The 15,185-nt window shown below is 43.2% G+C and overlaps 1 protein-coding gene and 1 pseudogene across 1 annotated transcript; one reads left to right on the top strand and one right to left on the bottom strand.

The window, feature by feature from the left end:
• The first annotated feature begins 1,234 nt into the window (after positions 1-1,234).
• Positions 1,235-14,854, top strand: ZNF595 (zinc finger protein 595). Its single transcript, XM_054717085.1, has 4 exons — positions 1,235-1,262; positions 1,471-1,597; positions 2,812-2,907; positions 12,659-14,854. Exons 2-4 carry the CDS (start codon positions 1,471-1,473, stop codon positions 14,221-14,223), a joined length of 1,788 nt encoding a protein of 595 aa, XP_054573060.1. The 5' UTR covers positions 1,235-1,262; the 3' UTR covers positions 14,224-14,854.
• LOC103301647 (histone H3.3A-like) lies at positions 11,237-11,602 on the bottom strand (annotated as a pseudogene).
• Positions 14,855-15,185: the final 331 nt, after the last annotated feature.

Raw genomic sequence — 15,185 nt, 5'->3', positions numbered from 1 at the left:
TGCAGGCTGGGCTGAGGCCCCCCTCCCCTGTGCATGAATTTTGTGCACTGGGCCTCTAGTGCATATATAAAGAAGAAATTAAAATCACTCTTACCCTGCCCCAGCCAGTTTGGCTCAGTGAATAGAGCCTGCGGACCAAAGGGCCCCGGGTTTGATTCCGGTCAGGGCCATGTACCTTGGTTGCAAGCTCCTCCCTGGCCCGAGCCCTGGTTGGGACATGTGTAGGAGGCAACCAATGGATGTGTTTCTCTCACATCGATGTTTCTCTCTGTCTTTCCCTCTTCCACTCTCTCTAAAAGATAAATGGAAAAGTATTCTTGGATGAGGATTAACAAAAAAAATAAGCACACTCTTACCCCAACATCTGGAAATAATCACCATCAGCTCTTTGGTATGCATACCTCAGAATAATATTTTATGCATCTTTGTTTATGTACATATGTATACATGTACATATGTATTTATTTTATCATTCTAACTTTTTTATTGTGACAAAATTTACCACTTTAACCCTTTTGAAAGTATAATGCAGTGGCATTAAGCACATTCACGTTGGGTGACAATCACTACTGTCCATCTCCATCATATGGATTATTTCATTTATTTCTTGACCTATGAGTAGGTATTGACAGGGAGTTTGGCGAAGAGGTGAAGAATGGCACCTTGGACATGCACCTGAGGTGGAATTCCATCTCTACCACTGAGCAGCTGTGATATTGTGATTTATAATATAAAATATATGTTTGATCTTCGTCTCTGTTCCTAGCACATAGCTTCCAAAGCACTTATAATTCCCTAAGTGATTAGTAATATGTGGGTGTTTTACCTGAAATAACTTCAAAGCAATAAAGATAAAGTGGCTATGCTTTGTTATTCATAACCAGCCCTTTTCAATCACACCAGAGTTTGTATTAATGAGGTGACTTTAGGAAAGCCCTAAGGTTGGGGCTGGTTGCCAGAGAAACCAACTAGAAGGTTGGAACTTTCAGCCTTCTACCCCGCTGCCTGTCTTGGGCTGGAGGTTGACTCAGTCCTGTAATGAGTTAATCAATTGTGTACATGTAATGGCCAATGATTTAATCCATCATGCCTTTGTAATGAAGCCTCCATACAAACCCAAAAGGACAGGGTTCTGAGAGCTTCCTGGTTGCTGAATGAACATGTGGAGAGTCAAGGAGAGTGGCACATCCGGGGGGTGGGGAAGCTCCGCGCCCCTTTCCCCAAAGCTTGCCCTGTGCATCTCTTCATTGACTGTTCCAGAGGTACATCCTTTTATAATAAACTGGTAATCTTGTAAGTAACTTGTTTTTCTGAGTTCTGTGAGCCACTCTGGCAAATTAATCGAACCGAGGAGTGGGCTGTGGAAATCTCTGAATAAGCATTTCCTAGTAGCCCGTCTACCGCCCCACTGCCACCTTCTTCACTCTGTGTGGGTGAGCCTGGGTGAGCTGGGATGGCTTGTCTTTACAGATGTCAGTGACGTTCAAGGACATTGCTGTGCTCTTTACGCGGGATGAGTGGAGGAAGCTGCGTCCTCCTCAGAGACACTTGTACCAGGATGTGATGCTGGAAAACTACAATAACCTGGTCTCGCTGGGTAAGGAAGTTGCCCTGGAGAGACATTTCCCTATAGAAATGGGGGTAACTCAGCACCTGCTTCTCTGAATAAAAGCTTTGGGTCATCAGAAACTTTAGCCGAGTTTTGCCTGAGGATTGTACACTTTGGATCCAAAAATAAATAGTGAAAACCTTTCCCTTCTATAGGCATTGAATTGCCCATGGAAGGCATAGCCTGCAGTTCCACATTAGAAATGCCCTCCCACTGAGGCATCATTTCCCATCGTGATTGTTCTGTGTTTGGTTGCTCACCTCTCAGCGGGGAGCCGAGTGTCCCTTGACCCTCTTCATTGACCTACCACTTGCCTTTCCTAATTCCCTTTTCCAGTTCAGAAACTGAGCTAATTTAGCACCTGCTTCCCTGGGTAAGTGCTATGGGTTGTCCAATAAACATCTGCTGAGTCTGCTGTGAGATTGTCCTTATGGGCTATCTCTAAAAATAAATCTTAAAAACACATTCCCCCTGTAGGCATGGAGTTGGCCATGGAAATGGGGGGGTGGTATTGATAATCATCCCCTTCCCGCTATATAATTACACACTAGAACTTTCTTCAGGGTTAAGGCATTACTTCCTCGCACCGATTGTTCTGTGGTTTATTTTCAAGTCTCTCAGCAGAGGGCTTTGTCCAGTCTCTGGACCTATCACTTGCCTTTCCTACTTGTCTTTTCCGGGGGTCAGCAGACTTTCTGTAAAGGGCCAGATAGTAAATATTTTAGGCTTTGGGGGCCACATGTGGTCTCTGTAACCTGCTTTTATTTTGTCAGCTATTCTTTGTTCAAGGGCATCTGTAGACAGTGGGCCGATTTTGCATACTTTGCTGACCACTGCCATCATTAAAGGGAGTCAGATTGTGTTTCTCATCTTAAACAAGCTACTTGGTACATAATCCTCTCCACAGTTACCTGTTTACAAATTTAATTCAGTCTATACATTCTATAGGAAGCCAATAACACCCTAATAATCAAGGCTGATGTTTATGCTATTTCTCTAATGTACAACTAATTATTACTTAGTCGTGTGCTACAAGTCCCTTCCTTTTTCCTAGCACACCCCTCACATCGTGTGGGCACAGCTTGAAGACCCCACAGAAGCTTTTGTACCATCCCCCGAGTTTCCACTCAGATTTGAGCTACCTCTTTGTGTCAAAACAAAACCAAGTCTTTTCTTTCTTTCTGTTTTTGGTCTCTGAACAGGGCTCCTATTTTCCAAACCAAAAGTGATCTCCCTGTTGCAGCAAGGAGAAGAGCCGTGGAAGGTGGAGGAAGAGAGTCCTGGGGGCTCCTCTCTCGGTGAGTGGGGCTGAGGTGCCCGGGAACCCCCAGGCGAAGGTCTGGTTATTAGTGGATGGTGGGGCTTGCAGAGGATGGCCGGGAAAGGCTCTCCAGGGTTCTTGGTCCTCAGAAGTGGTGGAGAAGGGACGCCGAGGACCCAGACACGAGCTTCCTCCTTTTCCCGGCTAATCACTTCGGAATGGATCTGTCAGGACCTCTTCTTATTCTTTCCTGTTGTTTCAGAGGAGGGCCGCGTTCTTGTGTTCATTCAGCAAACGTGGTGTATGTAAGGGCTTGCAACTAGTTCATTCTGACTGAGGCTCAGGGTATGTGCATGGGGAAAGAAGGAGATGAAGGGAACGATTTTGGAAAAATTGGATTGGGCCCCATTATGAAGTGCTTTGGTACACTTCTTAGGGATGTGAACTGCGCGATGGGTGACTGCAGAGGGTTTTAGGCAGAAGAATTCTGTGGCCATTGACATTTTAGAAACTTTGGTCTGAATCAGAAACAATGTAATGTCCTTCAGTAAAGCGCCGCTGAAGGAGCTGGTTTGTCCCTCCTCTGGCATACGGCCAGAAAGAGCACCTGACGTGCACAGAGCTCCCTCCAAGACACGTTAAGGACTGAAGCAAGTTCAGGGGCATCGTTATCACGTGTCACCATTTATGTTTAAAGAAAATTACGTGGGCGTTTATCTAAGGTGTAATATACAGAGAAGTTAGGGGCACAGCTTAGCTGGTAACAGTAAGTTTGGAATGGGATCCAGAATAGGTGGGATGAAAGGGGACGTTATTTATATGTAATCTTTTGATTTTTCACATGCAGAATAATTCATGAATTCCTTAGTAATTTCAAATTAAAAACAGTCACTTTGGAAGCATTGCAGGGGTTAGATTTAAAGCGAGGCAAAACTGGGTATGGGAGGTTTCTGGAGACCATTGTATAATGTAGGCAAGACGTAACTAGGGATGAAGGCTCGTGCAGTGGGGTTCAGCAGGGAAGAGGAGGGGTCGCTTGTTAAGGGTACAGGACAGATTGAGTGTGGGATTAGTTTCATTTGAGATGTGAGTGAGGTTCTCTAGTAGAGCTCTCCCATGGACAGTTGTGTAAGTGTATGGGATTGGGACTCAGGGAGGTCAGGAGCCATTGGTACAAAGGTGGCATTTGAAGCCTTGAGCTGACCAAGTGAGGGCACAGAGCAAAGGGCAGAGTCCCATGAAATCTCGACATTTATGAGGTGGGTTACAGAGAAGAATCGGGAGAGGAATGGTAGAGGCTGCTGGGGTGGGACTTGGGGACAGAAGGATGCAGATTGTGCTGTGGAGCTTGCCGTCGAGTAGGGAGACAAGTGTTCATGAGCTGAGTGCGCACGGGGTGCGGAATGGCCAGGGCCTTCTGGGAAGGATCCAGAGTGCTGAGAACGTAGACCGGGAGGAAGGGAGGAAGCGGTGTTGGCGAAGGCTTCCCTGAGGAAGGGCGGATCTGAGGATGGGAACAAGTATTCCAGACGTAGAAAAGGGCACATGTGAGCTTCCAGAGAAAGGAGGCCAGCGTGCGCAGATGGGAGTGAGCGAGAGGAGGTTGCTGTCTCCCAGCCTTGGTAGGGTAGCATCACCAAGTAGGTGTCCCGGGAGACCCAGACTCAGGCGCAGTCTCCCTGACCGCCTGAGCTGGGTGCCCTAGGAATGTCCCCTACATGGGGTCAACTCTCAAGCTGGCTGACTGTGAGGATTGACTCTGACCACAGCGTACAAGGCACTGTGGGTGCTGACCACATGAAGCAGAATTCTCCTCAGGATGGTCTGGTTCCTGCTAGCTCTCCCTTTGGATGTACTTGTTGAGCTAATGGGATCCTGTTTCGATGTCTGAAGCCTGGCAGTGGGTGTATTGGCTGTGGGTCTCTTGAAAGGGACTCATGTAGGTCAGTGTCTGACACTACTTGTGACTGGCCCTGGGCAACCTGTTTGGAACTGCAAAGTGATACAGTTTTGGGCTGCCTCCGCTGGGCTGGGTGCATGCAGGAAGGCCAAGCCACACACCAAGGCCAGCTTTCACTAGCATCGAGCTCCCGAACAGGGTGCAAATCTCAATCACCCTGAGATTGGCCCCCGCCTGCCTCTGCCTGCTGGCTGCCTGTTCGGCTCAGTGTCAGAAAGTGCCTCCGGCAGTGTGCGAGTTCCGGAGGTAGCTTCTCAGTGAGTCACCAGATACTGGTGAGTGGTGTTCACCACACTGATACAGATTCGGACTTGGTGCCAGTGCTGGCCTGAGGACACTCAGCAAAAGCCCCGGGTACACCATGGCCAGTGGCCACCCACCAGGTGCCCACAGACCTTCAGGGTGGGGCTGGTGTAAGGGAGTCGTTGGGGAGGGCAGCAGAATTTATCAGGCCCAAACCGAAGAGAGGGCTCTGCACCTGTCAGGTGTGCGAGGGGGCCTATGCCCCCTTCCTAGAGCCACACAGTCCGTCTGTCCCGGATGCCGCCCAGTCCTTGTTGAGAGCCTGAGCTTCGCAGGGTGGGCCTCCAGGAATTGAGAGGATGGGGCTAGTGGATCTCACAACTCGTCTCTGACACTCCCTGGGTCTGCCCATACATGCGCATCCCAGGCCCGGGCAGCTGCCTCCTCCACTGGGCATGAGCTCCGGAGGGTGGGATGAGAGGGAGGTAGGTGGGAGGAACTATTGCTTTCCTCCAGGCTGATGCCGTATGCAGGGAAGTGCTCAGCCCAAGAAAGATGGCGTCTGTTGTCAGTGTGGGAGAGGGAGTCAGCACAGGGACCCTGTTGGCTCTCCCTTCAGCTCTCTTCCCGGAGCCACACAACTCCATCTCTCCTCACATGACTCTCATCCACGCTGAGCCTTCCTCTGCAAGAGCCCAAGGGAAATGTCTGCAGACAAGATTTTGTGTGCTGGTCCTTTAAAGGGTTGCCTGGGTTGCTAGCAGACTCCTGTCTCTCCCTGGTGGACAGAATTCCTGCTGACTTTCATAGCCAAATGTCATAGGGGCTCCTTTTCTTGGCTCTCTTGGCTAGCCCAATAGGGGTTAAGACTCCACAGTATCAGGGGAGACCTTTGCAGCTGAGATATCCCTCTGGATTCTTAGCCACTGCACACGGGTGTGAGGCCAACACTTTCCCATCTCTGCCCTTCCTACCAGTCTTGATGTGGCTTCTTCTGTCAGTCCTTGGTTAAAAGACTCCTATTCAGCTAGTCTTCAGTTGCTTATTCAGCTTGTTTGTTCTGTATTTTACTTGTAATTCCAGGGTAGTTCTGGGAGGTCAGTGTAACTTCCCACCCATTCTGCTGCCATCTTGGATCCTTCCTCCTCATCCTTTCCCCCTCACTATGCATTATTTTTCCTGAGAGTGCTTATCAATGCCTAATAGTACATATTATTATCTGTCTCTTCCTCTGAATTGTAAACGCCCTTATACTGGGTTGTCTGTTTCATTTGTTCCCATTTCCCCAGTACTTAAAACAGTGCCTGGTCAGCGTAGGCTTCCAGTTACTGAGTGTGTGAATGACTTGGTGGAGACAGAAAGAAGCAAACCAGTTTCAGAGACTTTTGGGAGACAAAAGCAGCAGGACTTGGAGATGGATTGGATATGGAAGATGAAGGGGATGAAGTTGTCCAGGATGCTTGCTTGGTTGTGGCTTGTTCTGGGATGGACAGTGACAGCATTCACTGAGATAGTGACACTGGAAGATCAGAGTTGAGAGATGATATAAATTTGATTCTGGATGTGTTAAATATAGATGTCTTTGGTTGACCTCGTTATCCAAGTGGAGATGTCAAATAGCCTGTTAGATTTGGAGTACCACCCCTCTGAATATAGACTTGGTGTGAAATGTAAATTTGGGAGATCCCGGTCAAGGTAGGCTAATTGAAACAGTGGCTGAATTTGACTTAATTTATGGAGTTCAGAATATAGTAAGAGCAAGAAAGAGCCTCTGAGTCAAATTTGAGGAACTCTGGCATATTAGGGTAAGGTAGAGAGAAATGAAGCCATAGGGAAGGCAAATGGAGGGGTGTGATAAGAGGAAACTCGGGAAAGTCAGTTGTCATTGAAGGCAAGGCTCATAGTAGGATTGTTATCAGTAGAACTTGGGAGAAATAGATGTTTTTGAGACATATTTAGATGATAGAATATAAACAATTCTTTTTAAAAAAATATTTTATTGATTCTTTACAGAGAGGAAGGGAGAGGGATAGAGAGTTAGAAACATAGATGAGAGAGAAACATCGATTAGCTGCCTCCTGCACACCCCCTACTGGGGATGTGCCTGCAACCAAGATACATGCCCTTGACCGGAATCGAACCCGAGACCCTTCAGTCCGCAGGCCGGAGCTCTATCCACTGAGCCACACCGGCCAGGGCGAATAAACAATTCTTGATAATCGATTAGCTGAGGGATCTGAGGGAGAGATGTTAATGATGCCTCTTAAAGATTTAATTCAGAACTGGTGTCATTTACAGAGCCGAAGGACTATAAAGATTGAAGGGTCCTAACTGGTTTGGCTCAGTGGATAGAGCATTGGCCTGCAGACTCAATGGTCCCAGTTCGATTCTGGTCAAGGGCATGTACCTTGGTTGTGGGCACATCCCCAGTAGGAGGTGTGCAGGAGGCAGCTAATTGATGTTTCTCTCTCATCGATGTTTCTAGCTCTCTCTCCCTCTCCCTTCCTCTCTGTAAAAAATCAATAAAATATATTTTAAAAAAAAGATTGGAGGGAATAATCATGAATTGAGTTTTAGGCATGTTGAATTTGAGGTGTCTTTGAGACATTTAAATTGCTATTTGGAGTAGGTTGTTGTATAAATGGGTGTAGAGAGTAGAGAAGTCATGCATGAGGTGTATGTTTATAATGAAAGCTGGCTCATGGAAAGAGTACAGAGTGAGAAGATTTGGGGGCCTAGTACTAAACCCTGAGGAACTCTAAGGATCAAAGAGGAGGTAAAGCAAGTGCACAAAGGGAGACTGAGAAGCCCACCAAGGAAAGTGAGGCTGGTGAACAATGAGAGAACGTGGAGGAAAGTTCGGCTTCACTAGCTTAGGAAGAGAATGTCTCCAGGAAAAGGAGTGGTCACTATCAGATGCTGCTGAGAGGAAGTTAGATGAGGCCTGGAAAGAGCATCTTGTCTTAGCCATATGGAGAGCATAGTTGCCTTAGCAAGGGTGGTGGTAGTGAGGACAGAAGCCAGAATGGAGCCAACGAGTGGTGAGTGAGCAGGAGGAAGTGAAGTGTAGGATACTGTAGTCAGACTTGAAGCAGCAGCAGTAGCTGGAAGAGCTCTTCTATGCTTATATAAACCAATACTCCCGTATATACTCTTCCTTGGTCCACTCCAGTGATAGTACACAACACACATCATTCTGCCCTTTCACTGGATATGGAAACTTTCCATGGCAGTATGCAGAGAGCGTCCTCACTATGGGGAGTGGGGAGTGGGAAGGAGGCCTTCGGCTGGCTATCTTCTGAGGGGGAAGAGGTGATTTGATTGTTTACTCCCTCTCAGCACCCATCCTACAGCACATCAGCAAGTCCAGTCCTGTTAGCACTTCCGTTATAGTTGATCCTGATGCAGTCATCTGTCATCCACTCCTTTCTCAGCTACATAACTGCAGTAGCCTTTTACGTGATTTATCTCTTTTCTGCTTCTACTTGTGCCCCACCAGTCTGTTCTCTGCATAGTAGCCAACTTGAGTGTGGTCATGCAGTTTCTCTGTGGCTTTCTATCATGCTAAGAATAAAATTCCAAAGACCTTACTATAACATATGAGGCCTTAATATGACTTGACCCTGTCTGTTGTGCTAGTTTTATTTGCCATTTTCCCTCTTGCTCACTGCATTCTAGGCACACAGCCTCTTGGCTGCTCCTCTGAAGTCACCACACTTTTGTTTGCTGTTGTTCCCTTTGCCTGGGAAGCCCTTTCTTCACATATCCATATGGCTTTTATTTATATTGTTTGTCATTTCATTTCACAACTTCCCCCAGCACTCTCTCACACACATACCAAAGTATAAGCTCCAGAACTCCCAGTCATCACATTCCCTAGAACATTACCTGGCCCATAGTAGGCAGTTAATAACCATTTGTTAATGGAAAGGATGTTTGCAGCACATGCAAAGATAAAGAAATACAAAAAACATGGAGTGCTCCAGAAACTGCATATAGCTCAACATACCTGACAAGAAGCCAGGGGAGGGAGATGAGGACAGGTGGACAAAGGTCAGAACATGAAATACCTTGATCACCATGTTAGGTACTCAGGACTTTATATATAAATTATTAAAGATAAATTGGAGGATCTAAGGACATTTGTAACATGATAAGATAGATTTTAGGAAGATGACTCTGCCTACAGTGTAGAAACTGAATTGGAAGAGAGCAAGGCTTGAGGCAGGGAGACTAGCTAGGAGACTGTGGGAGACTACAGTAAAGCATGAGAAACAAAATACCATTTGTGCCAAATGCTCAGGATTCTAGTAAAGGTGTTGGTCACAAAACTGCAGTCTTTACGTACAGGCCTAAGGCAGGATCTCTAACTTGATTACAAGCTAGAATCTAAATTGCAGAATCTTAACTATCTTCTTCTCAGCACATATACCAAACCTAGAACTAATGACTAATATAGTCACTGGAGAAAGTACCCCATTTTTTGTGACTGCCTTTCATACTTTTGCCCAAATAATGTATTCAGATTTGATCATTTAATTTATCAAGACTTAGATGGAGAGAAGGAGCTAGGAAGGTGTTTGGCAGGAAGTAAAAAATTCCTGGTTCCCTTACAATAAATAGTAAAGATATGGGTGCATATAAAATTAGTCAAGGAGTCTGTAGAGTGAAAAAAAAAAAATCTCAAAGCCTAAGGAATACCAGTTTTTAAAGAGGGGACAGAAAATGTTATCCATGAAGGATCTGAGAAGTGAATATTGGTAGAAGAAAGGAGGAAAGTAGAATACATTATATTCACCAAGTAGAGGGAATATATACACACTAGAGGCCCGGTGCATGAAATTCATGCACTGGTTGGTGGGGCGGGGAGGGTTGTCCCTCAGCCCAGCCTGCACCCTCTCCAATCTGGGACCCCTTGGGAGATGTCCGACTGCCAGTTTAGGCCCGATCCCTAAACCGGCAGTCGGACATCCCTCTCACAATCTGGGACTGCTGGCTCCCAACCACTTGCCTGCCTGCCAGCCTGATCACCCCCTAACCCAGTGATGGCGAACCTCTGACACGTGTCAGTGCCATTTCTGATGAGGATGAAACATTTATGTTATTGAAACTATAAATATCGCGAAATAATGTTTTTTCCTCAAAGGGACACACTACCCGAGTTATGCTCAGTTTTTTGGCAAAGTTTGAAACACCATGCTCAAAAGGTTGCCCATCACTGCCCTAACCACTCCCCTGCTCAATGCCTAACTGCTCCCCTGCCAGCCCGATTACCCCCAACTGCCCTCCCCTGCTGGCCTGATCACCCACAACTACCCTCCAATGCCGGCCATCTTTGACCACATGGGGGCGGCCATCTTGTGTGACGGTGTGAGGGTCAATTTGCATATTACCTCTTTATTATATAGGATTCATATGAAAGTGAATGTGAGATAGGAATCTCAAATGAGATGCAAAGGAGCCCTTTAAATGGTTACCTCTAGCCCAGAATAAAATGCCAAACTCTGTGCACAACCATTCCCCTGGCAAAATTTAATATTCAATGAATTGTATTCTTACCCAATTTTAATATTTATTGAAATTAATTTTGTTCTTTACCACTTCATCATATTAGTCCTTTTTTTTACCTTATGTGTACATATATACAGTGTGTGTGTGTGTATATATATATTGTGTGTGTATATATATATATCAGAAGACAGACAACATTAAAAACATGTATTTGCATGTAGGACAACTAAGTTAGAAAAGTATATTGAATGGATGGAATCTACTGTATGATAAAAATGCTGCAAACACCATTTAGTTGCCATCAATAAGAAATTTACTTGTTTTAAAAAAATCCAAATGCTGGCATTGTCCAGAAAAATTTAACAGTTTTTTTATATTGTTATAAAGTTGAACTGCTGAAACTTGTTCACTGAAACATTTGACTTGCATTAATGCTTTATGTCCCTGCATTTAGGTTAAAAAAATTCACACACAAATAAAAATGGAAAAACTACCAATACCCAATTTTTGTCCCCTATTTTCAACTTGCAATCATATACTTAGGTACCTTTTGACACCATGGAAAAAAAATATCTAATGTTCAGAACTACCAATAACAGGAAGAAGATAATTTTTTTTTAAAGAACGAAATGTTTTCCATCATAGTGGACTCTTAAGCACGTTCTCCAGGTATGCAGCGTGCTAGCTGGATGTCTTTTGGCATAATTGTTATACGTTGGCATGGAGAGCACACAGGTTGGTGTCTTCAAAAAGGCCAACCAGATAGGCCTCACTTGCCTCCTGCAAAGCACCAATAGCTGCACTCTGGAAGCGCAGATCTGTTTTGAAGTCCTGAGCAATTTCTTGCACCAGACGCTGGAAGGGAAGTTTGCGAATCAGTTCAGTGGACTTCTGATACCACAGTACCAGGCCTGTAATGATGAGGTTTCTTCACCCCTCCAGTAGAGGGCGCACTCTTTTGAGCTGCTTTGGTAGCTAGTTTCTTCGATTTTCGGGCAGTCTGCTTTGTACGAGCCATGGTATAGCGACCTCTTTACTTACCCCCCTTCTCCTTTGGCTGGAGCTCCATGAGCTGGAGGTAGCGCAGGCATTAGGGATGGTGGCTGAGACACCCCTTTTTATATTTATGCCTATCTTATTTTTGATCTTGGACTTTTCTACTTTGTTTGCAGTCTCTCATGCTTAATGCATGAGCAAGGCTGCTTCCTAGCTTTTGACTTTTGGCTTCAGGTCTACTTGTGACTCCTCTGTAACTTAATTAAATAATGCCTTCTTATGTGAACTGGCCCTGAAACCCTCCCATCACCCATGTAATGTACTGATGTGTAAGGCAACTTCTACAAGTATTTGAATCATGTTTGTGTGTGAAAATAATGTATAAATAATTGAGAATATGTGACATTTTTCAAATTTGGAATTTATATGCAATTAAGAAAGAACAACAAAACATTTTGCATATAATTCAGATGCCATCAGGAAGATTTTGAGGTTAATAGGGTATGCTAATCTGATTGTAAAGAACACTTATGGGGGAAAAGGAAAGTAAAACACTGTGGTATGGTCTGTAATAAAGGGAATGGACTATGGAAATTGAGTCAAGAAAAGACTCAGAAAGAATTTATTTTTTAATTGAATCTAAAGGATACAAAGGAATTTGGCATGAGGGAAATGGAGGAAAACTTTCCAGGTTAGGAATGATTGCATAAAGAAGAGAAATGTCATGAAGATAATTTAGGAATCTATCATGGGCTTTGGACTCTGATCCCAGATTACCTTTCCTAATTCATACTCTTCTTTTCTCCATTCTTCATTCACCAGTTCTCTTAGTCACTCTACACTCACCATCTTAAATGTGTTTTTTAAAATTATTTTTTCTACCCAAATACTTCAGCTCTCATTGATTATTTTCCCGTACTGCTTAAATCTCCTAAAATTTTCCTCTTACTATTTTTTGGGCAGATACCAAGACCTTATTTAAAGATAATCAGTGTTTATTTATTCTTTACATTTTGTCTCTGTAGCCAAAAGCTGTATCACATGAAACATCTTCATTTTGTTTTTTTCCCCCCTCCAGGATGGAAGAGCAGTCATAAAACTACAAAGTCAACTCAAATGCAAGATTCTTTAATTCAGGAGTTGATAATGAAAAGATCCAAAAGGAATGGCCCCTGGGTCTTCAAATCAGAAAAAACCTGCATATATGAAGACAGATTAGAGAAAAAACAGAAGAAAAAAGAAAGTGTTCAGATACTTTCAGTCACCCACAAAAATATTCTTAGTGTAGAAAGAAGACATAAAAATACTGAATTTGGCCAAAACCTTAGCTCCAAGTCAGTCCTTATTAGGAAGCAGGTGGTTCCTAGAGAAAAAACACTACCAAAATGTGAAATACAAGGAAACAGCTTCAAACAGAATTTAAATTTGATTAATCAACCAAAAATCAACACAGCAGAGAAACGCTATAAATGTAGTATATGTGAGAAAACCTTTATTAACACTTCATCTCTTCGTAAACATGAGAAAAACCATAGTGGAGAGAAATTATTTAAATGTAAAGAATGTTCAAAAGCCTTTAACCAAAGTTCAGCTCTTATTCAACATCAAATAACCCATACTGGAGAGAAACCCTATGTATGTAAAGAATGTGGGAAAGCCTTTACTCTTAGTACATCCCTCTATAAACATCTAAGAACACATACTGTGGAGAAATCCTATAGATGTAAAGAATGTGGTAAGTCTTTCAGTAGAAGGTCAGGCCTTTTCATACATCAAAAAATCCATGCTAGAGAAAACCCCTGTAAATATAACCCAGGTAGGAAATCATCTAGTTGCAGCACATCCCTTCCTGGGTGTCAGAGAATTCATTCCAGGAAGAAGTCCTATTTATGTAATGAATGTGGTAACACATTTAAGTCTAGCTCATCCCTTCGTTATCATCAGAGAATTCACACAGGAGAGAAACCTTTTAAATGTAGTGAATGTGGGAGAGCCTTTAGTCAGAGTGCATCTCTTATTCAACATGAGAGAATTCACACTGGAGAAAAGCCGTATAGATGTAATGAATGTGGAAAAGGCTTCACTTCTATTTCACGACTTAATAGACACCGAATAATTCATACTGGTGAGAAGTTTTATAATTGTAATGAATGTGGTAAAGCCTTAAGTTCCCACTCAACACTTATTATTCATGAAAGAATTCATACTGGAGAGAAACCATGTAAATGTAAAGTGTGTGGGAAAGCCTTCAGACAAAGTTCAGCTCTCATTCAACATCAGAGAATGCATACTGGAGAAAGACCCTATAAATGTAATGAGTGTGGAAAAACATTCAGGTGTAATTCATCCCTTAGTAATCATCAGAGAATTCATACTGGAGAAAAACCATATCGATGTGAAGAATGTGGGATATCTTTTGGCCAAAGTTCAGCTCTTATTCAACATCGGAGGATTCATACAGGAGAGAAACCCTTTAAATGTAATACATGTGGGAAGACTTTTAGACAAAGCTCATCACGTATCGCTCATCAGAGAATTCATACTGGAGAGAAACCTTATGAATGTAGTACATGTGGGAAACTTTTCAACCACAGGTCATCTCTTACTAATCATTATAAAATTCATATTGACGAGAGCCCCTAGAAAGTAGATTTGCATGTAAGGAAGCCTTAAACCAAAGCTTATCACATGAACACATGAGAGTGATGGAATAAATGTAATGGATGCTTAAAAAACATTTCTATAATTTAGTCATCAGATATTAAATTCCAAGGGTATGTCTTGACTGTGTAATAGTGAGGAAAGTGTTCATGTCTGTAGACACTTTTTAAAATAACCTGAAATGAATTCACAGCAAGAGACATTAACTTTGGGCATTTGTCAAATAGAATTGTTTTATTTCTACAGCAGTGTACACTAGGTATGTTATTGTCAGTAACATCTGGGCCAGGGGTGGGTGTGTGTATTGGATTTCTCATAAAACAACTGTAAGCTGGTAAAAACTTTTTTAAAATAACATTTTAATAGCATATAAAAGATGTGATCAAAGAAATACATTTTTAGGAGAAAAGGACCAAATAAAATATAAAAATGAAGTAAAAATTACCTCTCAGTTTCTGAGGTTTGACCTTTCCTGACCTTATGTCAAACTTTGTGCATGGATATCATTTAAAAATAGAAATAAAGTCTGAAGCCTTTCTTTGTTCTAGTAATTGCTGTGAGTTGAGGATTTTGTATCCAATTTGTAATTCTGTTCTCAGAATTTTTTCTCTGAAGTTATTATGAATGTGAGCTTTCATCTTAGATGTATTAAATGGAAAAATCAGTAAAGTTTAAAGCTATATATATCTATCTATATCTATCTATATCTATCTATCATCTATCTATCTATCTATCTATCTATCTATCTATCTATCTATCTATCTATATAATATATGGATATATCTATATATATATAAAAGCCTAAGTGACCAAATGACTCATTGGTTGGTTGCTCAATGCAGGAGCTGCCTCCTGGTGGTCATTGCGCTTCCACTGCGGGAGTGCCACTCAGCTGACTGACTTGTCCCAGCAGCCCACCAGCCCAGCGGCAGCCACTCCCTCAG

Source organism: Eptesicus fuscus, chromosome 6 (assembly GCF_027574615.1).
Source record: "Eptesicus fuscus isolate TK198812 chromosome 6, DD_ASM_mEF_20220401, whole genome shotgun sequence".
Classification (NCBI taxonomy): Eukaryota; Metazoa; Chordata; class Mammalia; order Chiroptera; family Vespertilionidae; genus Eptesicus; species Eptesicus fuscus.
Note: the sequence above shows the minus strand (reverse complement) of the source record. Positions and strands in the feature narration are given on the sequence as shown.

Excerpts from the sequence above, each read along its gene's own strand:
- ZNF595 (XM_054717085.1), top strand. The coding sequence starts at position 1,471 with ATGTCAGTGACGTTCAAGGACATTGCTGTGCTCTTTACGCGGGATGAG. Across the intron at positions 1,598-2,811 it reads CAATAACCTGGTCTCGCTGG|GGCTCCTATTTTCCAAACCA; the intron begins GTAAGGAAGTTG and ends GTCTCTGAACAG. Across the intron at positions 2,908-12,658 it reads TCCTGGGGGCTCCTCTCTCG|GATGGAAGAGCAGTCATAAA; the intron begins GTGAGTGGGGCT and ends TCCCCCCTCCAG.